At 42.1% G+C, this 25,301-nt stretch overlaps 1 protein-coding gene across 13 annotated transcripts in view; it reads right to left on the reverse strand.

Annotated features, from left to right (window-relative positions):
• TSNARE1 (t-SNARE domain containing 1) overlaps nucleotides 1-25,301 on the reverse strand; it is a 451,500-nt gene that overhangs the window by 271,626 nt on the left and 154,573 nt on the right. For all 13 annotated transcript variants that reach the window (XM_088179949.1, XM_088179899.1, XM_088179963.1 and 10 more), the window contains one exon: nucleotides 23,774-23,843. In XM_088179949.1, coding sequence (XP_088036075.1) covers nucleotides 23,774-23,843 — 70 coding nt within the window. The remainder of the gene's footprint in view (nucleotides 1-23,773; nucleotides 23,844-25,301) is intronic.

Here is a 25,301-nt window from a genome sequence, read left to right on the forward strand (position 1 = left end):
AGAGAACCTTTTTTCATCTAAACAAGTGGTAAAGCTGCAAGCAGCTTTAGGCCTACAAGTGAGTTCCTGTACAGCTGAAGGAAACTTATCTATTTTTACAACTCCAACACCTGGTCCAATAAAAGATGCCAAATCTTTAAGACCCAGACTGAGCTAGGCCAGGTCTCTCTGAACAGCACAGTGCTGAAATATCCATCTTTACAAGGCAAAGCCTAAGTTGGGTCTGCTCACACAACCCTCCTCCTCCTCCTCCTCCTTTTATACCCCCAGACAAAAAATGCTGCTGTTCTGACTGGCTTGGCAAACCCAGCGTTGAGGCTGCTGTCACACACAGCATCACAAATCTTCCTTTCCATTAATATGAGAAAATGAAGGGGAAAAGAAAAGCCACCTGTAATGTGAGGCTCATCAAAGGAAACTCATCTGCAGTCCCCATCACTGCCTTGTCCCCTGTGCAGGAGGTGGCAGGAGCAGGGATGTCACCATGCCTGGAGGGGAGGAAGGGCCACAGCGTGCTGGGGACCTCCACTTTGGTCTTTGAAAGGCAGGGTCACAAAATCTCAGCATTCTGGATGAGCCATGACATTTATGTCCAGCCCTGCTGGCATGTCACAGCCTTGGAGGAAGTGGGAGATGTTTTGATGATGATGCCATTCTATGGTTATTATTATTTCTTATTCCACTCAATATCCTGGTGCTGTTGGATTGTGTGGAGCCTGGGGATGTGTGGAGGGAATGGTTTGGCTGCTTGAGCCCTGCTGATTTTTTTCTTTGCTGTATTCACCACTCTGAACACTTTGAATCCTCAACACCATCCTCAAATCCACCAAGAGCTGCGTTCAGCCCCCAGGGCTTGTTCAGGTAAAAAAGAAAAAAAAAATCAGCATTCCCATGGCTGGAGCTGGCTGTTTTCAGTCCCTGGTTTCCTAGGAGACATTTTCCATGGAATGAAAACAGTGACTCACTGGGTTGCAGGAGTGTCCCTCTTCCCTCCTCCTCAGAGATCAGCCCCGTGCTCTTTGTCACACCAGAGCTCCCATTTAGACACCACATGAAAATTCACATTTGGTTTTGAAGTAGCTCCTGGGGGGAAAAAAATCCTTTTCCTCCAAACTGGATTGTGGAGGTCAGTCCCAACAAACCCATCTGCACATCCCAAAGTGATGGATCAGCACCCAGCCTGCCCTCAGACAAGTAATGAGCCACCAGCATTAATCCAATGTTCATGACAGAGAAAGTTTAATTAACAAATTATATTTTTATACGGAATTTAAGATTCAGTGCGTGCAGATGATAATAGGGAGTTTGAATACCACCCTGCCAGGCAGAGAAAGACAAAATGTTTTAACTGTCATTAGTTTAATCAATGCCCAATAGTTCAGTTCAGTGCCAGGACAACCAAAAGACTCAGGACAGGACAATGGAAGATCTTTTGAGGTAAATCAAGAAATGTAGGAGGAATTGGAAGAACCAAAAAAATGAAGGAAACTCCAGGAGACTCCCAAAAGTAAAAAACAAACCAAATCCAACAAAAAAACAACCAACCAATCAACTAAAACAAAACAACAAAAAACAAACAAAACCTCAAATCCACCCTACCAAACCAACAAACCCCCTCAAAACCACTCCAAACAAACAAACCAAAACAACTTCCACCCACCAAAAAAAAAAAAAAAAAAAAAAAAAAAAGGTCATTTAGAAGGTGTGAAAGGGAGAGGAGCATTATCCTGCCCAAAACCCAGACACCCCTATCAATCATCTCCATCACTTTATGTCTGTTTGCCACTTAGAAAAGAAAAGGCAAAACCCAGGCTGGAAGATGGGACAAAACACACAGCAGCACAAAACTGAATCCCCAACAATAGGGTGGGGATAAACCAAGTAAAATCTGTGTTACTGAAAGCTGCACATGAGCAGCACAACACTTTGGGCAGGAGAATCTTTTATTAGGAGGAAAACAGGCAGGATGAAGAGAATCTTTGCTTGGAAACATGACAGAGCTGATGTTTTCTGTTTGGTGTTTCCCTTTAATGGGAATAATTTCAAATTTATCAGGCATTAAAAAAATAGTGGCCGTTGCCTATAGCATAAATTAAAAGACAATAATAAATCCAGCTTTAATTAAACTATGCAAGTCTTCAACTCCTTTTCTAGAGCACATCCTTCTTTTTGTTCAGGGACACACCTGTACAAATATTCAATATTCTTTATGCCCACTTGAAGAAGGAGCTTTTACCAATATAAAAACCTATAGAAGACCTTTTGTTAGCTTGTACTACACATTGAATAGTAAGTACCATTTGTTGCTTGCCCTCAGGTTAAGTGAACAACCCTGGAAAAGAGGAGCTGCACTCCAAAGCTGTCACTAAGATTGTGCCTTTTTAGAACTGTAATGCTTAGTCCTCAAAAGTAATTTCTAATTTGGGACACATTGATCACTCAGCATCATTCATTCACTATTGGAAAATCATTTCCCAACTCTGGAAGGACTGGGCATAACACAGAATCATTTATCACACTGACCTTAGCTCTTAAAACAGTCTCAAAATTAGCCTCAATCCTGTTTTCTGGGACAAGCTGGGTTATATTTTTTTCATTATTATTAGTAGTAGTAGTAGTTGCACCAAAATTCGTTGTTTCTGCCTGCTTGTGCAACCAGAAAAGTAGCCAGCAAATATGATTTTGTTATCATTTAGCAAAAAGCCAGGTTTTGGCCTGACCTGACAGTGCAGGGTCTCAAGGACTGGTCTGAACTTGCCTTGATCTGAGCTTATTTCAGCTGCAATAAGAATGATCTGAACAATTGCACTGACCAAATTTGCTCTGGTTTTGTGTGAGCTCACAGAAATAAGAGGTAAAAGCCTGGATTAAAAGGAGGTGGGGATGAGTGCAAGCACAGGAGAATAGCAGCAATCCCAGTCTGTAACACAATTTATGTGTTTCATCCCTGCTCATGGCAGCAGCACTGCCCTGTGAACCAGGTAAGAGCTTTGGGGAAGGTAAGGACTTCTCATAGACAACAAAGGACAGAAAACTTGAATAACTGGGAACCAACAAAACAAAAGTACCAGCAATAACAATTTTTACTCTATTATTAATTAATGAACTGTAGAAAATACATAACTTGGAGAATAAGAGTGTGAAAAAATTCACTAGATTAACAATAAAACAATAAAACTGGACTGAGAATAAAACCACTGTGCTCCCTTTTGCCCCCTAACAAGTTTAGGGGAATAACAAAATGCACAACCCTGTGGTGTTGCAAGGTTGGGATGACTGGAAAATGCCAGGGACACACAGCCAGGAAAACTGATGGGATCGTTCTGCTGGATCCTCCAGTCCCCCCAGACTGCTACAGACCTGCCCTGAGAGACACAAAGCCCTGCTTTGGAAGTGAAATACTGATCCTGACAGTGACCAAAACACCTGCCAGCAATCTCTCTCATTCTTACCACTATTACAGCTGCTCCTGGCACAGCTGCTGCCCCAGCAAAGCAAACACTGGGTGGGGTTTACACACCTTGTTCTGCTATTCAAAGGACTGCTGACTAAAACTGTAATAAATACCAGGAGCTCGGACATCCCTGCAATGGAGGCCGGGTGGAGATAAATTTAAGTATGTGCCAAACCAAATGCTCAGGCTGTGATGAATTATTTTGAGCTTGGAACTTTACTAGTAATATTTTACCCAGAAACACTGGCTTTAGTCAAGAATTTGAGTCAAAGAACAAATTTAAGCCTGGCTACTTCCCCAGGGTGAAGGGTAAACCAAATTAATTTTATGGAACATTTGTTGTCACGTTATAATATAATTTATTTTGCTTGTTTCTTGTTGAAATGTAAATTTACAGAACAAACTATTTGGCAATAACAGAGGTTTTTATCTGAGGAATAAAACCAATAAGAACCATAATGGGGCAGGGACACCCCAGAAGGGCTGCAGAAATACAAGCTTTAAGTTTACGCATTTTCAAACAAGTCAAGTGATTTATCAAAGCAAAGAAATGAATAAAGCACCCAAAAAAATAAGTAAATAAATGCCAGCAGGCCTTTTTTAGTGTGTTTAAATCCGGCATCCCCTAATTACCCCACTGAGGAGTGCTCCACACCCAGGAAGTGCAGCAATGCTTCTGTCAGAGGACAAACCTGGAGACTGGGAGGGAGCAGAGGGATGGACAAGAGGCTTGACGTGTCCTTCACTATCCAAGCATTCCTGTTTTCCTCTTACAAAGGTGCTTGGAGACTGGATGGCGAAAATAACTTGGGCAGCTGTTCCTAGATCTTTAAAAAGGGAGATGCAAACATCATCTAAAAGCTTGAAGCCTCAAATATTGTCCATGCCACATACTTTGTTAGGGGCATGGGGGTGCTCGTGGCTCCTCTGTTTCACCCCTTGAAAACCAAATCAGTCATTCTGCATCACAGCACTTATTGACATTGCAACAAATTGTTTAATAATAAAATAACTTTGGGCTATAGGCGAAGCATGAGGTTGAAGAAATTTCAGAGGTATTGTTACCACATTCTGTACCACGGATGTACAAAACATTTTTTTCTTAAAACCTCTCCTCTGAATAAAATTTGGATTGGGAGACCTGTGGAGCCAATCTTAAGGCTTTATAGGAAGGAATTTTTTTTTTTTTTTTCCCCTGCCTGTTTGTCCTCGTTCTCACCAGTCTGGATTTCAAAAGCCAGAGTTAAATGTTCCACCATACACACAACTCAGCCACGTGTTAACAGCAAAAAAACTAAAGAGGGGAAAATGATTAAAAAAGGATTAAAAATAATCCGTTCATTGTTGTTTTGCATATTGAGTAATCACAGCTGTGACAAGTACATTGAATTAAAAATCACTCCAGTCCCGAAAAAAACCCCAATAAACAAACCCACAAAATAACCTGAACCTGCTACTGAAGGAAAAAACAAATCATCACAAATAGTGTGCATCTTCCTCAAGCCCTCAGACATTTATGTATCAAGCAGTACCTCTTTAAATGCTGAAAAATAATGTACATATGGCTGCATATAAATGTCAGACAATCCCCAGGTGAGCAGACACCTGCTATCGGTGTGTGCTGGTTAAGATCTTACAGCTGTAGTCAATGAAGCATTTATAAAACCAGTCATCTATTGTCACAAAGAACTAAAATATCTGTGAAATCAGCATTTAATTAAGAAAGTCATAATATAAGTCATTATATAAGATCACAGAATTACTAAATCATTAATGTTGGAAAGGACCTTTAAGATCATTAATCAACCAGCAGCACCACCATGTTCACCATTAAACCACCTCCTCAAATGTCACATTCTCTGTTTTTTGAACACTTCTAAGGATGGGAACTCCACCACTTCCCTGGGCAGCCTTTCCCAATGCTTGACAACCCCTTACATGATGACATTTTTACTAATACCCAACCTAAACCTCCCCCTGTGCAACCTGAGGCCATTTCCTCTCATCCTGACATTTGTCACCTGGGATAAGAGGTCAGCACCCACCTCACCACAACCTCCTTTCAGTTAATTGTAGGGGGCAATAAGGTCTCCCCTGAGCCTCATTTCCTCCAGGATAAACACCCCCAGCTTCTCATGAGACCAAAACTTTGAGCCAGCAAAATATGAAGAAGAGTGCCCCAGAAAACACAGCAAATTCACAGGCATAATAAAATAAGGATGCAGAGGGTACAAGGCAGGTAGGCCAGAGTGTAAATCTGCTGCTGCATCCACCAGCCTGGAAGGAATCGAGCTATAAAAGCCCATAAGAAAGGTCACAAAAAAAAAGGGAGAGATTTTTATAAAGCCCATTGATGAGGGACGGAAGGGCCTGAAAAAAAGCAAATATGATGCTTATGGGTACCAAGGAAAGGATGGTGTCAGCTTTCTGTGTTTTATCTGACTTCATTATGCACAGCATTATTTTGAAGGCTGTTCCTCCTTGTTTCACCCAGGAATTATTCCGAGTTTGTGTTTTCTAGGCATCTTTGCAATTTTACAATCATCCTACACTGTGCCAAGGGTAGCTTAAAATGTCATGTGAGGTTCTTTACTCATGTTATTTTTTTTTCCTGGATTCTCTGAACACTGTTTTGTTCCTGCTTAGGCAAACTTTGATTTCAGCTAGATTCCCTCCACAAAAACAGAAGGCAATGGGGAAAACAGTGAGCCGTTCACATGCTCATCATAAATCTCTCCTCTCTCACAATAAACAGTCCATCATGTTTCAGCTCCCCCTCATGCTGACGATTTTCCCACTCTACAAATGCCAGATTTAATGCCTCCTTCAGCTCCTACTCCCCTCTTTGTGCCCTCATCCCCACCATCATTTACGAATAAAAGGCTGCCTGGATCATCATTTATTAAGCTATCACATTTTCTCCATGGGTCCAACATTTCCTGTTGATGTTAATAAGATCTGTACAGAGAAACCTCGGAGAGGGATGTCACACCAGGAGCTGTGGAGCCTCTCACAGGATGGTTTGGGTTGGAAGGGACTTTAAAGATCATCTAGTTCCAATCCCCCCCCCCCATAAATTCTCCTTCTCCAGGTGTTAATCAACATGCAAAAGCAGCAGATTTGGCCATGATCCAGCCAGGAGGGTTCCTGGTGAACTATTCAGAGCATCCTGCATTATACAACAAAGGGAGCAGTTCTTTGCACCACAGCTTTATTCTCACTGCTTGTTTATTTTAAGCTTAATCAGCATTGAATAATTTCTTAATGCCTTAGAAGATAATAAGAAGTTAGAGCTGAGCAACAAAGAACTGCATCTTGATTTGGACCAGTCCCCTCCAAAATCTAGGGAAAATATCCACTTGAACACAGTCCAAGGCAAAATCCCCCATGAGCAGCAGACCTGTAAATAATAGAACTGCACTCCCTGCAATTACCAGCAATAAATGACTTTGATCCTGGGTAGATGTCACCTGCCTTGAGTCCTGCAGAACGTGGAGGGAAGGGATGAGAGAGGCAATCCACCAAGGTGCATTTTTCAGGAACACTACCCATCTGCACAGGAATAATCTCCTTTTGCTGAGCAGGCACAGCAGCTCATGCATAAACCAGATCTTCCCAGCCCTCTCCATGTCGCAGCCCCTGCTGAATGCAGAGAGGGAAGCAGGTGCTTCTGTGGTTTTGTGTATATTATTTGGATGGGTAGATTGGGAAAATTGCTCTGGCCAGTCTAGGGAAAATGCTCTTTCTCTGAAAAGGAAATCTGGGCAATGGAAATAAAGAGATGCTCTGGATTTCTGAGACCTGCACAATGACTCTGTGGTCTAGCAGCTGGATTCAGGAATATCTTCACAAGAAAATATCATGTGGTTTGCTTTTTGCAGAATATAAGTATCACTGACAAGCACAAGCATCCTTTTTTTTTCTCTTTATTCATCTTTTTGTTAGTTGACAAGTGTGAGATGAGTACTCACTACATACTCATTTCACTTTTAAACAATGGAGGAAAAAAATGGTCAGATGTCTTGAATGAGAGAAGAGTCGAGTACTAAAATATTCAGTATTTAATGAACTTTACATACTAGAAATAGAAAAGGAGGTGCATAACTGATTATATATTGTTGCTATCCACATAGAACGATCTCTTTATTAGAATCATTGGATGGTTTGGGTTGAAAGGGACCTTAATGATTGTCTAGTTCCAACCCTCTTGCCATGGCAGGGAACCTTGCACTAGAGGAGGATGTATTCTTACATCTGTTACCTCTATGTTGAAAGATGGAGCAGGAGGAAACCTTCCAATGGCAGCAAAAATTACTGCAGCAGGATCAGGACTGCAAATGCTCTGCTGGCCACAAAACTGTGTCCCTGAATGGGGGTTTAGGTAAACGAAAATCCAAATCTTTTTCTCACTTCAGTTTTTCCATGCCTCAGTTTATGTGTCTAACACACCAACAGACAAGACACTTGAAAATACAAAAAACCCCCAATTATTATTTTATATGGATAACAAGATGTTTTACACACTTATTTAAGAATGTCTGTGTAGTGTACATAGACACATATACATGTACACACCTACATAAATAATTTATCTCTAATTATATACCTGGAAAAAAATAAAACAGGTAAATGCTAAAATAATGCTTGTTGGTTGCACTGCTTGAGCAGAAAGAAAATGAGCCCCAGTGGCTTCATAAAAATTAGGATGAAACATAGCTGACATTTCCTTGGCTGTGACTAATAAGCCCTGAACAGCAGAAGTGACATGCACTGGAGCATTTCTCCTTCAGGCAGTGGCCAAGGCTCTGAGTGTAACTGGGATTACTGGGTGCCAGCATCACAAAGCATCTCCCAAATTCTCCTGGCTCAGCATGCAAAGTGAGCTCAGATTTGGGAAGAGGTGAAATCCAAAAGCCCACAGCAGCCCATACAGAAGAAATCACGGTGGGAAGTGATGCATTATTGGAAGTGGGTGGGTTTGGCCAGGGATTTTGTGTGGAGTCAGCTCCTGGAATTAGGGTGTCTCATGTGCCAGCCCCCCAGCCCAAAGCCTTGGACACATGAAAATACTCGACAAATATTGTCCTATATATTTTGGCTTGTCTTTCCTTCCAGAACAGTGAGCCATGTGGAATTTCCTACAAGGCAGGACAGGGAAAAGCAATTACCCTGTCCAATGCATCAATCCATGCCTTGCTTCTCCAGGGCTGAAGGCATCCTTCCCCTCCTCAGGCTGTTACAGGAACTGTGTTGGGTGACACATGCCTGCTCTGGTGCCCAAAAGCATTTCCAGTGCCATGACCCAACCTCTTATCCCAAGAGCATCAGCTCCAAACCACAGGGACCAGCTTCCCACCAACCCTGCTGTCTCCTCCTTTGCCCAGCATTTTGCTGTGTTAAAACCAGCCAGGGAGCTCAGGGGGTGCACACCCAGCCAACAGCTTCTACAAGAGCACTCTCAAAGATTTATTTTTTCTTTTTCATTTCCTTACGACCACATTTTCCATCCTTCATCTTCCTCCCCTAGGTACAGACCTGCTATGGCACATAAAATGCCAGAGGCAGCCGTGCTCTGCCATAAAAACAGATGCTTTTTTAATTGTCCATCTCACAGGCATAATTGGTTGAACGAAGAAACACATAAAATAGGCTGCAGCACACGTGTCAAGGGAGGCAGCTTTCCTCAGCTGCTGCGAGAGGAAAAAAAATCTCCCTCTCTCAACCTGAGAAATGCAGTAATTTTCACAGATCCGCTCAAATTCACTTTTCAGGGCCATAATTAGCATGTTCTGGCCCTGTAATGTAGCAACCTTTACCCTGTGACCCTGCTGTCTCTTTTTATGGCTTGTTAGCAGTGTGGTCACTCAGGCATAGCCGAGAAAAGCAGATTCATGTGGAGTCATGGGACTGCTGCTATCCATGGGAACGGAGCACCTGGGTAAAGTGCATCTCCTCACCTACTTAAAACTAACATTTCTTACCCTATTCTGATCATTTCTATGCAGGAGAGAAGGTTATTTCATTTTTTTCCCTTGTCATTTGCTCATTGGGAAACCTTTTCTCTTGTCAGATCAGTCAAATCGAGAATCAACCAGGATGCAAAGAGCCTGCACTCCCAGGTCTGTGTGAAATCATATTCAATAAAGATGACTAACAATTAGAATGGTGGTAAAAAAAAATAATAAAAATAAGATCATGGCATCTTTTTATTTGAACTTGGTTTGGTATCTGACTTTGAACCTTTCATAATAGACTGCTCCCCAACTTTGTGGTTAATTAACTTAAACCTTAAAAATTCACAAGGTTTCTTTTCTCTGTCTGTAAAATGAAGAAATTAAACTAGGACCTAGATTTTCAGCATTTCTACTGAGGCTTTTAAAATGCCTGTTGCTATAGTACTGCAAAATCTTTTTACAAATGAGTCTGAACTATTACCAGCATTCCAAGAGGTAATTATGACAGAAAAAAAAAAAAAAGGTAAAAAAGAAAGAAATCACTATTTTTTCTTGTGTCCTTTGCAACCTTTAAACCTGGATTTGTAATTGAAGTGCAAACTGACCTTTATAAACTGTTCAGCATCACTAAAATACATTATTCTGCAAGGCTTGGGGGAATTTTCCATGCTCAGCAATTCAATAATCTCACTTGCTTTCGTTTCTGCTCTCCAGACAAAGTGACATAGCTGGATTTTCCTTCTTACTCCAGTGGCAAATCAAGCAGGAGAGACTGAGGAGCTTTATCAATGTTACAATCGAAATCTCCTGTCAACTTACTGCTGTCAACTGCTTTTGGGAAAATAACTCAGCTGTCTTGCCCACCTTCTCAAACAGCAGTTAATACCAACCCATATTAAATCCCATTTTCAATCTGCTACCTCAGAAGGTTCAGTGGTCTATATAGAGAAATGATCCATCAGCACCAGCTGAACCAGCTCAGATGATTTTATCTCTAACCTGGCTGTACAATAACACAACTGCAATCGTGTGAACACAGCCAAAATGTCAGCACCAAGCTTTGCTACAGGGTAATTACACTGAAAGGAAAAAAAAAAAAGAGCACAAAGAGCTGCACGTGGGAAATCGCTGCAATCCTGCACAGAAGCTCCCAAAGTAGTGATTTCACAAAACTTTCAGTTCTTGGGAGCCCATCTGCAGACAATCATTTTAACAGTGCCCAAACCCCTGCTCTGCTCCATTCAGCTCTGCTCTCTGCCAGCTCAACCCCAGCTTCTCCTGGTTCAGATGGCTTTGCACTGTCAGGGCTGTAGAATTTTAGAGAATTTTAGTTGGAGAAGATCCCTCAGATAATCAACTCCAGCTGTTAAGCCAGCACTGCCAAGCCCACCACTAAACCATGTCCCCAAGTGCCACATCTGTGTGCATTTTAAATCCCTCCAAGGGATGGGGACTCAGCCACTTCCCTGGGCAGCCTGGTCCAAGTCTTGATAATGCACAGCTTTTCCTAATATCCAACCAAAACATCCCCTAGCACAGCTTGAGGCTGTTTCCTCTTATCCTATGGTTTGCTATTTGGGAGAAGAGATCCCTCACCTGTTTACAGCCTCGTGTAAGAGTGGAGAGACAAGGTCTGCCCTGAGCCTCCTTTTCTCCAGGCTGATCCCCTTTCTCAGCTCCCTCAGCTGCTCCAGGTGCTCCAGACAATTCCCCAGCCCCTCAATGTCTCCTGTTGTGAGTGGGTCAGAAACAGAATTTGAGGTGTGGAATCTGCACCCGTGCCTGCAACTGCAGTGCAAGGCTCTCATTCTGCTCTCATCCCCTTCTTTCCACCAGGGATAAATTCACCTGAAAAAGTGACACCAATTTACTTCCCCCCATCCTGCGGGCAGCATTGTTTGTGTTGATCAAACAGCAATCTGTGCCACCCCTTTCCTTTTACACCTTTTTGTCAGTCCTCTCCACCAGCTTCCTCTGGAACCCTGAGCTCCTGCACAAATCCAGGCTCAGAAACACATCCAGGAGGAGCATTTTGACTCAAGGGTGGTACAAGCTCACCAAGCTCAGCTACATTCTATTTTTGGCCACAGCCAGGATTTTTCAGTTTGCACCTCCTGGGATTCAGCACCAGAAACAAAAGCTGCTGCTCCATCTCCTGCTGCTGTGTTTGTATTTCTCTCCAGGTTTTGCCTCCAAGAAGCAAAGTCTGAACTCCAGCCATAATCACCTCCTCTCAAGGCAACAGATTTACCCATTTTTTGCCCAAAAGGGGGTATATTGCAATTTATAACACCCTCCAAAAGAGTGTTAGACAAGAGTTTGGCACAGAGGGTTAACATTTCCTGCAGCTTAAAGGAAAGAAAAGGAGAAATACAGCTGAAACAAAACAGTCTTGAATGTTGTAACAAGTTTGCTTTGTCTGCACCTTTCATAGCATCATTGTTGCCATGGGACCAAGTGGCAGAGCACTCGTGGCACTCAAAACTCAAAACCACTCAAACTTCATGGTACAGTTTACTGCTGCAAAGAGCAGGGATTCAAGTGTGCAGTTTGAACCTTCTGTAATTATTTACTGTATCAATACTAAAAAAATAAACTTCAAAAGGAGGTTAAAAATCCCCCCTCAGCTAGTTTAATCCCTAAGGATCTACACTGGGGAAGTAAGATTTTTTTTTTCCCCCCATTCATTATGTTCAGTCTAGAAAGAAAATTCCCATTTTGTGACACTGTAATCTAGGAAAGAAGCATGACGTTACTTGTTCATTATTCTGCAAGACTGAATGCATGAAGATCACAGGCTGTGAGCAGGCAAAGTCTCCACGTATAAATTACATCTGTGTTTAGTGAACAAAGAATATAAGCAGACAGCAATATAAAATATCCTGGTAAACACATATAATCCCCTTGAGGTTTCAATTATTTCAAAATAAAACACATCTGCTTGTTTAACACTTGACCTTCAGCTTTGTTATTCAAGAAGATGTTATAGGTCCATGGCAGATCACAATTATTTTCTGGAGTAAATCTGTTAATTCACATGTTATATGACAAAAATCGGTGATATTAGTAACAGCCAGTCAATGTTGCATTAAAATCCTTTCCTTTCCTTTCCTTTCCTTTCCTTTCCTTTCCTTTCCTTTCCTTTCCTTTCCTTTCCTTTCCTTTCCTTTCCTTTCCTTTCCTTTCCTTTCCTTTCCTTTCCTTTCCTTTCCTTTCCTTTCCTTTCCTTTCCTTTCCTTTCCTTTCCTTTCCTTTCCTTTCCTTTCCTTTCCCTTTCCCTTTCCCTTTCCTCATTCTTTTTTTTTTTCTTCTGTTTTCACCTGGCATTATCAAGTTCTATTTCTCCAAGACATTTTTTTCCAAAATCAATTTTTTCCTTATCTGCCTTACCCAGTTTCACTCCAAACAAGGCAGGACAAGAGGTTTAAACCAAATCCCCTATGAGTTTGTAGCTCTAGTGCAAGGTGTCCCTTCCCATGGCAGGGGGTTGGAACTGGATGATCTTTAAAGTTCCTTCCAACCCAAACCATTTTATGGTTCTATGATCTCCCTCTGACCTCACAGTAGTGCTGAACTTGGAAGTGTTATTTGCCAAAAAACATCTCCTTACTCAGTTTAAGCACCCAATGTCCACACAAAAAACATAAAGATCTGTTTAACCCCTGGTGTGCCTCCTGCAGGGGTGTCTGCTCAAAGGGTTTATTCCTGATGGAGCAGAGTGTGAAAGGAGTCATCCATTAAATCACTGCAGGAAAAAATGCAGATATTCGTCCCAGAGTGACTTCCCCAGCAAGCAACACATCAGCAAATCCCTGTACTCTGCTCTGAAATGGGATTTTCTCTTTCTTTCTTTCTTTCTTTCTTTCTTTCTTTCTTTCTTTCTTTCTTTCTTTCTTTCTTTCTTTCTTTCTTTCTTTCTTTCTTTCTTTCTTTCTTTCTTTCTTTCTTTCTTTCTTTCTTTCTTTCTTTCTTTCTTTCTTTCTTTCTTTCTTTCTTTCTTTCTTTCTTTCTTTCTTTCTTTCTTTCTTTCTTTCTTTCTTTCTTTCTTTCTTTCTTTCTTTCTTTCTTTCTTTCTTTCTTTCTTTCTTTCTTTCTTTCTTTCTTTCTTTCTTTCTTTCTTTCTTTCTTTCTTTCTTTCTTTCTTTTTATCTTTTTCTTTTTCTTTCTCTCTTTCTTTCTTTTTATCTCTTTTTGTAGCTCTTTTATTTTTTTTTTCTTTCTCCTCTTCTCAAGCACAGCAGCCCTTCCAGAGGATGCTAACTTCTCCCACAGACATCCTGCAGAAACGTGGGATGGCTCAGCCACAGCTCCAAGCAAACCTCACTCTGTGATGGGACCACTGCTCCCAGCTCCATGGGCAGCACCAGGCTCAAAGGATAAACCAGACCTGACACAAAGCCAGCAGGATTCCAACAATCATGATCATGTTTGTGCTGCTGTGCCAGAGCCCTGGAGGAGCCCCTGGAAAGGTGAATGCTCAGCCCTGACAGCTGCTCACTCCACACTGGAATTCCTAAACAAATTTAATGTGTGGCATTGAAACTCATGGCATTAAAACCCACCAGAGACATGCAGCTGTCCTAGCCCCACTCCAAGGATTATTCTTTTTTGGCCTGAAAAAACAAATTACAAAACTTGTGCTTAGAGAGCCAGAGGGAAGTCGCTCCAGTCAGGATCTCAAGTCATCAGATAAACTTCCTGCCTGTGGATATTTCAACCCAAACATGGAATTATTTGCCCTCCGCAGGCTATGCTAACAGAATGTGATCTTGTCTTGCACTTTCTATAACTCTGTGGGAGGAAAGAGGCAAAATATCTGAAGTTGGTTTGTGTTTCAAGGTGAGGAAGGATGATTTTTTCTCTGTTGACCCAAACCACCAATTTTTAACCTAATCAGATCACACATTTCACTGCTAATACATGAAAATGTCAAAAGATGTAAACCCCAAATTAAAAAGCTACTATTTTAGTAATATTAAGAAGGGAAATTTGCATATTTTTAATGACTAATCTCAGACAGGCTTCTGAAAAATTAGCAAAACTGTCCTGGTGGCCCAAGAGATGAAAAGAGAAGGAATGTTTTATCCTATTTATTTCTTCATCCTTCTGTCACCCACAAAACAAACAAACAAAAAAAAAAAAATAAAAACAACATCGGTGTGAAATCAGCATTTCCCAGATAAACATCTAAGAATAAATTTATGAAAAAACCCCAAACATGGCAGTATTTTTTACACATAGCAATATCCAGCCACACTTCTGGTAATGTCAAATTTTCATGCTACAAATAGAGTGCTCGCTGGGGGATGCAGTTGGCTTCCAAAATGTGAGATGGAGAAGCACAGAAGATAAGGGGGATAATGTGAATGTCTCAAACACTGATAGCTGGAAGGTCGTGGAGCCAGGCAAGCATTGTTGGGAGCAATATGCTGTGAGAAAGAATAGAATGTGGCTGCAGAAGGGTGCAGCACTTTTCTGGGGAAAAAATATCCTGGTTTTGGCTCCTGGAGATCAACACAGCACAGTATAGGAATGAGATTGGGAATGGGAAACAAATTGCAAGTGGGGGGATCAAGACCATCCAAGATCCCTGAAGGCTGTGACACATTTCCAGACAGGTCTAGAAGAACAGGCTGTGCATGACAACTGATTGCACGGAAAGAGAGAAAAATAGCAGAGAAAACATCTATGAAAGGTAACCCTGTGAAGCCTGGGTAGATGGACACCCCAGGATCCTGGACATCCCATCATCCCATCAGCTGGATCAGTGCTGGAGCCAGGATTGGGGATCTCTCTCTTTCTCCCTTTCCTCTGTTCTCCCCGTGTTTATTCCATCTCTCTCTCTTCCCTTTCAGCCTATCCCCTTATCCAAAACCCACTGCCTTTTCCTTAGACAGGAAGTCAGGGACTAATTTATGCTGATTTCCATGCTAAATGTGCAATTTACTAATGAATCTCTGCAAGCTTGTGTGGATCCTCTGACTTCTGCCATTCCTTTTGACCACAAGCATCCACAAATCTCGGGTGTTCCCTTCCCTTTAAGTGTGGGATGCCACAGGAAAGAATTTTATTTACTTGGGACACAAAAGGGGAGAATGGGGTGAGGAGAAGGTTTCTTTTTCTAGTATCTAGTCACTTGCAGAAGGCAAAAAATTATCTCATTGTTTACCCAGATCTGTGCTCCAAATGGTTTCAGACCATGGGACACTGCTGCACATCCTTGGAGGAAATATGTGACACACAGTGGTAACTTCTCCTGGTCCTCATTTCCCTTGGAGATGTTACAGCCCTGGTGTTTGAGCAGCTGGACCTAAAGTCAGAGGGAAAAACTGCAAACTGGAGATGGGAACAAGGATATGTGGGAAGGTTTGGGCTCCAAATCAATGCAGTTTTCACCAGCACTGAGTGTGCTCCTCTTCCCTTGACTCTGCAGAGCTCTGAGGAGAAAAACCTGGTGGGCAACCAGCAATGCCCTTGTGGCCAAGAAGGTCAATGGGATCCTGGGGTGCATCAGGAAGAGCATTGCCTGCAGACTGAGGGAGGTGATCCTGCCCCTGTGCTCAGCCCTGGTGAGGCACATCTGGAGTGCTCTGTCCAACTCTGGGCTGCTCAGGATGAGAGAATGGAGCTCCTCAAGCAGGTCCAGTGAAAGGCCATGAAGATGATCCGGGGACTGAAGCACCTTTATGAGAAAAGGCTGAAGGAGATTGGCCTGTTCAGCCTTGAGAACAGGAACTAATGCCCAGGAAATTCCACCTGAACATGAGGAAGAACAGCACAACCCGCTGTGGTGCCTTCCAGCCTTACTCAGGCTGTGATTTTCTGTGATTCTCTGACCCATCACTGCACAGAGGACAGGACAGAAACCATAATCTGACACATGAAAGCATTAAAAAATTGCATAAACAGCCACAGCAGTAAAGAGACCTTCAAGAGGAGATGGTTATCCCCCAGATGCCACCATTCCTTGTCCTCTCCTGAAGGATCCATCTCTTGCCACAATGAATAACCACTGCTCCATCACTACAGGGTTTAAAATTCTCAGCCTACATCCACAGCCCATCTTGATGTGACCAAGGTTTCTGGCCACCTCAAAACTCTGGCAAGGACAATTTTGGGAGAAAAACACTGGAAAGAAAAACTTCACTGACAGATTGATTTGTAGTGACCATTAGAAACTGCTCGAGCATGGGAAGGGATACTCCAAGGACCTCTCTAAGCAGGGCAGGCAGTTCAAAAGTGTATGAATTTATCATCATTGGAGGATTCTGCAGTTCATCACCAGCTTTTGTAATTTATCACTGGGATGTCACATATCTGCAGCTCTGGGATTCTTAAGGGTGAGATCTGTCACATAAATACAGTTATTAATGCAGCGAGTGTATTATACAGTTAAATGCAAATGTTGCAATCTGGCAACCCATTTTTACTGCCAAACCTAGAAGGTTTTTCCTGTCAGAAATTGATGCCAGTAGTGATAAATGGGGGATAGATAAAGTTAATCCGACTGCTTTGAGCTGAACAGGGAAGGTATTACTTTGAAGGGTTTAACATATTAACGGAATCAAAATGACATTTCAAAATATTTATGGAAATCTTTTTTATTCTTTTTTAAAGCTTCTACAAGCAGTATAACAAAACTATATAAAACATTATTAAATTCTACCCTTAATTAAACATGCTGACACTTAAAAGCTTCTGTCTGATTTACTTTAACAAATCTTCTTTCTGTAAATTATGACTTTAAAACATCATCCTGCTCTAAATGAATCTGCATACCAGAAGAATTAAAATCTTTTTAACAGATGCTTTAAAAAAAAAAAAGTTTAAGCTGTAGCTCCAACTTATCAAACATAATGGTGAAACAAGAAAAGAAGAAGGAAACAATATACATAAATTAATTAATGAGGAAAAAAAACCCTTTACTGTTTCGTGTCAATTCAGAAAAGCTGAGGGCCATGGATTCATCCATCCCTGCAGCAGGTTGGTGAGGCTTCAAGCAATGGGGAGAACTACTGAGCCTCCCTGGAGCATCCAGAGAACATGGGAATGTCCAAAGGTCATTTTGGTCCAGCTAAGGTCCAAATGACCCCACAGCTCCCCCTAAAAAGCCAAGGGTTACCACATTTCTTTGTGTAACATGAGTTAGGTGGGAACAAACTGAGCCACCTCAATCATTCACCCTGAAGGTGAAATCCCAGTGCCAGTTCCCTCATTTGAACCAGGGGGTCACGGGGTGTCCCCTGAGATGTCCCAGAGTGCCCCCACACCTAACGCTGCCATTTCAGAAGTGAAAGAACAGCAAATCCTGTGCCAAAATTGCCAACCCCACCAATGTGCCTCAGACATCCTGGGCCACCTCAACAGCTCCAAGAGTCACCAATCCTGGGCTGCATCATAAGAAAATGTGGCCAGAAGGGCAAGGGAGGGGATTCTTCCCCTCTGCTATGACCTCGTGAAACCTGCACTGCTGTGTCCACATCTGGGGCCACCAACAGCAGAAGGATGTGGAGCTGTTGGAGTGAGTCCAGAGAAGACCACAGAGATGCTCTGAGAGCTGGAGTCCCTCTGCTCTGGAGCCAGGCTGGGAGAGCTGGGGGTGTTCACCTGGAGAAGGGAAGGATCCAGGGAGAGCTCAGAGCCCCTTCCAGTGCCTGAAGGGGCTCCAGGAAAGCTGGAGAGGGACTGGGGACAAGGGGGAATAACTTTCAAGTGAGAAGGGCAAATTTAAATTGGACATTGGGAAGAAATCCTTGGCTGTGAAGGTGCTGAGACCCTGGCACAGGTTTCCCAGAGAAGCTGCCCCATCCCTGGAAGTGTTCAAGGCCAGGCTGGATAAGACTTTGTGCAACCTGATCTAATGGAAGGTGTCCCTGTCCATAAAAGGGGAGTGTTGGAACTATACAATCTTCAAGGTCCCTTCCAACCCAAACCATTCCATGATTCTCTGACCTTGCCAGGATGAGCTGAAGCTTGACAGAGTCCAGAGACCAAGAAAATGTAGGCAACCACTTTTAGGTTCTTATCCATAAGAAGGTGTAACAATCTCTGCCAAGAAAGACTCACAGATGAGTCCAATCTGTCACAAACCTACTGATTCTATCCTGAATGTCAACATGGGTCAAAAGTGTTTCTAGAAATCTCTCAAAGCACCTCAGACTGAGCCTGAGAGCCCTGAAGAATGTGCTGCCATAGTTTAATTGACTTTTGCTGTTCATAGTGGCTTCCAACTTGGGCTGGGGTGCCTCTCTTCACAAAAGCAGCCCAAAATGACAATACTTCACCCCAGGCTTCTATCAATTTTAGGGTGGCAAAACAAACTGATGAAGTAATTTTACTGTTCCCAAAAATACCTGCTGATGGTGATGCAAATTTCCTGGGGAAGGGTGAGGAAGATGGAATTCCCTTCAATCTCAATAAAAAATATAGCAATCTACATATACATGCCCAATGAAAAGAGGTGCTCTGTGAAGTTAATATTTGACCAAAAACCAGGTAAGAGCAGCAATACAAAAGCTGCACTTTCAGTCTCTTCCAGGACTGTGAAGTTGTCTCACCATGAAGCAGCTCAGATCTCAAACTCAGCTTCCCCACTTGGAAAATACTTTAAACTCCTTTGTGGCCATAGGAATTCTCTGTCATGCACCATCTTAACCAAGATTTTGTATCAGTGCCATCAGAAAAGCAGGTTTGCTCTCTCGTACTGTACAGATGTAGAGCTGAGCCCTCTCTCAGGTGCAGGAAAAAATCTTACACATTTCAATAATGTGTGCTTTAAAAAAAAAGTAAATGCCAGTGGGAAAAGTGAGGTGAAAGCTAAAAGCCTTTTTTTTTTTTTTTTTTTTTTTTAAATCAGAAGAAATCAACACTTTTTTAAAAAGTAAATCTCATCAGTGCAAAAATCTCATCAGTGCTAAAAGCTTCAAAAATATCCTTCTTATAACTCCTCCTAAAACAGGCAAATTCTTCTGCTAGCAACTAGTGAATGATCCAAAAATGCCACGGGGTGAAGACTCGGGCTACATCCCAGGCACACCTGAAAATGGTAACAAGCTGTGACTGTGACTCAAGGCTCTCATTCCTCTTGACAAACTCCTCTCTGAGGTAAGCAGTGCAGAAACCTGGTTTGGAAAGCCTGGATCACTTCTGTAGCCACCCAGGCTCCAAGGAAAGGACGTCAAGGACCTTTCATTGCCACCTCAAGCTCAGTTTTGTGGCTTCCAGGTAGTCAACAAATGCCTCATGCAGCCTGCATGGCCACTTTGCTATTCCTGAGATCACAATAAGGCAGGGTCAGGTTGTGTGAAAATGAAAGACTTTTTTTTTTTTTTTTTTCTTCTTCTAACACACCTCTCAGAGAGCAATGTCCAGGTTACAGGGAGATTCTCATTTCCAGTCACTTTGTGGAGGATGTTGGGAGACCAAAGAGCTACACCAGTCAAAAGGAAGGAGACTGGTTTTTAGTTAGCACTGGAGACAGTGCTCTAACTGGATGTTTAATTTGATTTGCCTAAATTAAAAACTCATTACCTTCAGTGCCTAATGTTGGAGAACCCCCTCATCCCACACACTCTGGCTAAGGAGGCAGATAAATGCCTTGGAAGCCTGGATTATTAAACCAAAGGTCAGAGAGAAAACAAATCAGTCGATTTTTCCTGCATCACTGGAGAAAGCCTCAGCTTTGCCTCCTGGCTTTAGCTCCTCATCCCAGCTCCGTGCACCTTTGCTCCCACTCCCTTCCCAATTAATCCAGGGTCAGCTGCATTCAGCCAAGAGCTTTGTATGGGCATTTACATTTCACTTGCCAGTACACCCAGCTCCAAGCATGCAGCACACAAATATTTGTGCTGGGAAGAGCTTTGACCAGGATGATTCACTTTGGGTCTGATAGAAACCCTGCTCACAGCAGCAGCCAAGTCTGTCTCGCTGTCTAGAGCTGGCACTCCGTGTGGGATGAACTCTCCCAAATTTACTTGCCACAGATACAATCCTTATTCTGAAAGACTCAGCTCTCAAAAGCAGAGAAATCATTTCAGAAAAGGGAATAGACCACTTTGACAGTAAGAATCCTGCCTTCATCTGATGCCTTTGTAAGTTCTATGCTTAGGAAGCAGAAAGTCTGCTTGAATTTGGCAAGGAAGCAGGCAACTTGGGGTTTTTTTTCTGTTTTATCAGGACCCTGCAGCTAGGTAAGCAAACACTTCTGCCGTTTACAGTCCAAAGTAGCTGAATGTCCTGTGTGTGGCAGAACAATTCACCATTAATCCCTATTCCCAAACCCTCTGCCTTCCCTCATCTGCCTAATTTTAGGCAGCCTCATTTTAGGCAGAGTGACAGCCACTTAACAAGAAAGTAGAAATTGTGGCAATTGTACTACTTAGATACCCAAACCCATTATCGTTTTCCTAACAGCCAGGGCTATAAACCTGCCAAATGCTCCCTCCCTGCTCCCATCTTCCCAGCTAGAGGGTGTTCAAGGAGAGACATGCATCAGCCTCTGAAGGAGAGGGGTCAAGTGGCAGAGGAGGAAGATTAAGCCATGATTTGCAGCTGGGGAAGCAGAAAGCACTGCCCCAAAGGTCTCACCTGAAGAGCTGACCCTCCTGAGCTGAGATCTATGCAGCCCTGCCAGCTCCAGTGATTCATGGCACGCTGCTTTTCGCTGCTTTTCGCTGGTGCAGCTCTCACGAGAGACAAGCAAAGTTCCTGCAGAGCACTCGAGGCTGTTTGCCCACATCTGGTGATGAGAGAGGGGGGCAGTGGAAGGACATGGCAGTGTTAGGACAGGATGACAAAACTGAAAGGGAGGATTGAGGGGAAGGGAGCTGCTGCTCCTCCTCAGCACAGCACCCTGGTACTGCTCTGTATGGAGATACAAGGAGCCAAATGGGAGAAATGGGAGACCCCTTAGACCATGGGGAGAGAGCAAGAGACTCACACTGAACTGCAAGCAAAAACTGGTGCTTGAATGTGTAATCTCCTTTATTTTTTAAAGTTTATGCTTCATAATATGATAAGCATTAGCTTGAAAAATGCTTCACTTTCTCAGTGTTACTGTTTTGATTGCCAACTCATCTGAGGTATCAGGGTGTAATACTGTTGCAGGAAGGATTGTTGTTTATAGTTCAAATAGTGTTTTATTTTGAAGAATCTAACTTCTGTGACTGTATGACTCCGTGTTTCCTTCTAAAGGCATGCAATGCAGAATTGATGATATGAATGTAGCTCCTGAAGACAGAATGTGGGTGCAAGGATGGTTCCCAATTCTCTTTCACGGGGAGAAGGGGGTGAACCAGGAGACATCTGGAGGAATTCTGGGGCTGATGAAAGGGGTAGGGAAGCAGGCTTAAAATTTTAAAAATCTGCATTTAGCTATCTGGACAATTAACAATAATTCTGAGATCAAAAAATAATTAGTGCAATTAATGCCTTATGCATCTATTTATGTAACTGCTCAGGAAAGAGGAAAATTATCTACCCATATTTCTGGAGTGCTCTGAAGAGTCGAGGAATTGATTCTTTAATTTAAAAAAAATAATTTAGGAGAGCAAACACAATATCTGCATGATGCAGAGTCTCTTCTGGGTTAAGAATCTCCAGCAGTTATTAAGGTGCTTTATGCTGCAAATAATTTTGTACATGTAAACATCTTTCCTGATTACATCAATCTCCACAGGCTGACTTTTTACTCTTACATCCTCTCCAATCTCCTAAATTTATTTTCAAATCTTCTGACTATTACTATTACTATTTTTAATCCTTTGGTTTGCAAAACAGAGTATATGTGAATTAGGGCAGATCTGATGCCCTGATGAAAGCAATGGATTGGAGAGAAAAGCAGAGACATTGCAAACAGGTGTGAGAGTTTATATTAAATAGAAAAGGTCAGTCAAATCCATAGGCAAATAAAGAAATAAACACAAATTTTCTTCTTTTTTCACAGCCAAATCTCATCAGGGACAGCAGTCAGACACAAGAAATCAGAAACATATCCTAAATAGTTGATTTTTGCCTATAAGCTACTTGAAGAGAGGCACCTTTAATAAATTGTGCTACATTTGGAGAAGTCATTGGAATTCTGTAATTAGCACACGTACAGTGAGAGCTAACTGTGTGTGTTTGTGTGTACACAGCTCTGGAAGAGGGAGTTTAATGAACTGTGTCTCCTGAAACTGCAAACCAAGTTTCATTTTGTCAGTGCTGTGCCACGCAATGCTGTGATGTGGCTTCCAACACACTTTTCCTCCTATCAAATATCCACTCCCTTTTTTTTTTTCCTGTTGTTTTTGGGTTTGTTTGTTTGTTTGTTTTGGGGTTTTTTTGGTGTGTGTGTGTAATTTGTTGTTGTTGTTGGGTTTTTGTGGTTTTGTGGTTTTTTTGGTTTGGTTTTGTTTTTTGGCCTTTTTTTTTGGTGGGGGGGTGGGGAGAGGGTGTTTCATAGAATCATGGAATGGTTTGGGTTGGAAGGGTCCTTAAAGATCACTTGGTTCCAATGCCCCTACTTCATCAACCTGGCCTTGGACACTGCCAGGGCTGGAGCAGCCACAGTTTCCCTGGGCAACCAGGGCCTCACCATCCTCACAAGGAAGAATTTCTTCCCAATATCCAACCTGAACCTATTGTCTTTCAGTTTGAAGCCATTCCCCCGTTTTCTGTCACTGCCTGCCTCTGTCACGAGTCCCTTTTCTCTTTTCTCTTGGATTCACGGACCTTGGCCAAGTAGAACTGGGGGAAGTAAAAGAAAAGGAGAAAGGAAAAGCTGCAGAAACATCTGTTTTGGTCGAACTCCAGCCAGCAGCTGACCTCTCCCAGCTGCTCATTCACTCCTCACTCGCTGGTGGGGTGAGAAGCAGGAAAGGTCTTGACTGTGCAAGAACTGCTCAGCAGTAACTAAAATATCCCTGGGTTATCAACACTGCTTTCATTATAAATCCAAAACATAGCCTCATATTGGCTACTGTGAAGGAAATTATCTCCATCCCAGCCAAAACCAGCACAGTTTTCTACTCTGGCTTCACTTAAAAAATAAATAACCACCACCTCTAACAACAACAACAAAACAACAACAGAAAAATAACAACAGCTCCAAGAGCCACAGAATGCCCTCTTTCACCATGGGCCATCTTTTGTGTTATCTCCACACCATTCTCTGCCACCTGAAACCAGCACAGCAAAGCTTTATACGATCAATACACATCCTACTACCATTAATCACCGACAGGAACAGGAAAAAAAAAAAAAAAGTAATCCTGACAAAAAGGTGTCCAGCTATAATAAAAGGATGGAAGAAAGGGTGAGGAGAGATGAGGGGAAAATGAAAAGGCTGGGACAAAGAAAGATCTGCAACAACTTAAAATAAACTCACAGTCCATCCTGCAGCTCTTGAGTATCATTCGAGGTCCCCAGGGATCGAAGACTTCTTTCCAGAGAGGTCACTGTCAACATCAGAGAAAGAAAAGATAAAGAAGCAGCATAACTTTTCAGAGAAAAAAAAAAAAATACTGGATCTTAGTTCAGATGTTTGTCTTTTAATTTTTTATGGTTTTTTTAATACAATCACGTATTTGAACAAGTAACCTGTGAGAGAAAGGGGATAACAACTACCAGTAGCCACTGCCACAGAATGATAAATTGGGTCCTTTGGAAGCACAAATGGTGAATCCATGTAGAGCATGCCATGCCATGATGGAATATGACCCCTTGTCAGGAAAACCTCAGTTCCATGGACCTTGCACAGATCCCTGACTCTTCCAGCCTTGAGGTGACACACAACTGTGCACTGAGCATTTCCAGCTGGAAAGGTGCCCCTGGGGAAGAGGCAAGAAATTGTGTAATAATTATTTATTGCTCTGAATAATAATGAAGAGGCAGAACAATGATGCCTGTGCTGATATCCTTCATCTTCCTGTTCAAGATGCTAACACTCAAACGTTTTCTATCTTTTGGCTCAGACAAAATGGAGATGTGATCATCTCCTGTGTTTGTGCTCTACAACTCCTTGGGCTTTTCCATCAGGAGAAGAGAATACCCTAAAAGTAGTTGGAAGGTGCAAACATGGTTTGCTTTGTAATTTGCAGTTACTTCAGATTTAATGAAAAGCTATATATGTGTGTATATAGAAGCAGAAATCTAGGAGTACTGCTGTCTTTTTCCACCCTTGAATTTCATTGTCTCAATTCAATTTCAAATTAACAACAGGTCACTACTTTTGGACTTAGCACAGCCAGCAAGCAAAGCACTTCAAGATTTCCAACAATGAAACATGTTAAATAAATTACATTCTTGATATTTACATGTGGGATTTCTCTCAGGATGTTTCCAATTGCAAAAACCCATAACCTGTTATCAGTCACGCTTCAATATTTAAGGATAGAAAGAAGAAGAGATTAAAAACATGGCTCAATTATTTCTGCAGAAATTTAAGAAATCCTCTGTTTTAATGACTCTGCAGACTTGGATTTGGCCTGTAATTTTGAACAAGTCACTTAATTATATTTTCACTGACAGACAAAATCCTCTCTTCTCTTTTGGCTTTGCTGGCTTGACACCAAAAGTCACCAAAGGCATAAAAAGTAACTAATGTTCCTGAACTGCATGGACATTCAAAAAAACCTTGAATACCACCATATATTTCCATCAATGCTAGTTCTCAATAATAGATTTTACTGCAGAGTTTGGAGATTCAGTAAGATAAAGCCTCAAGGAATTGTCTGTAACTGAGCTAATAATTATTTTTCTTTGCTGGAAGCACAGTGTTCTAGAGAGTAAATTGGAAGTTTTCACTAATAACCATTTGCTTCTGTAGAAGGGCAGCACTGACCCTGCAGAGATCTCCTGGATACTATAATTCCCTCTTTCCCTCTCCACAATTCTAACAAATCAATTTCCCTTGG

The sequence above is a fragment of the Sturnus vulgaris genome, chromosome 1, assembly GCF_052056855.1.
Source record: "Sturnus vulgaris isolate bStuVul1 chromosome 1, bStuVul1.hap1, whole genome shotgun sequence".
NCBI lineage: Eukaryota > Metazoa > Chordata > Aves > Passeriformes > Sturnidae > Sturnus > Sturnus vulgaris.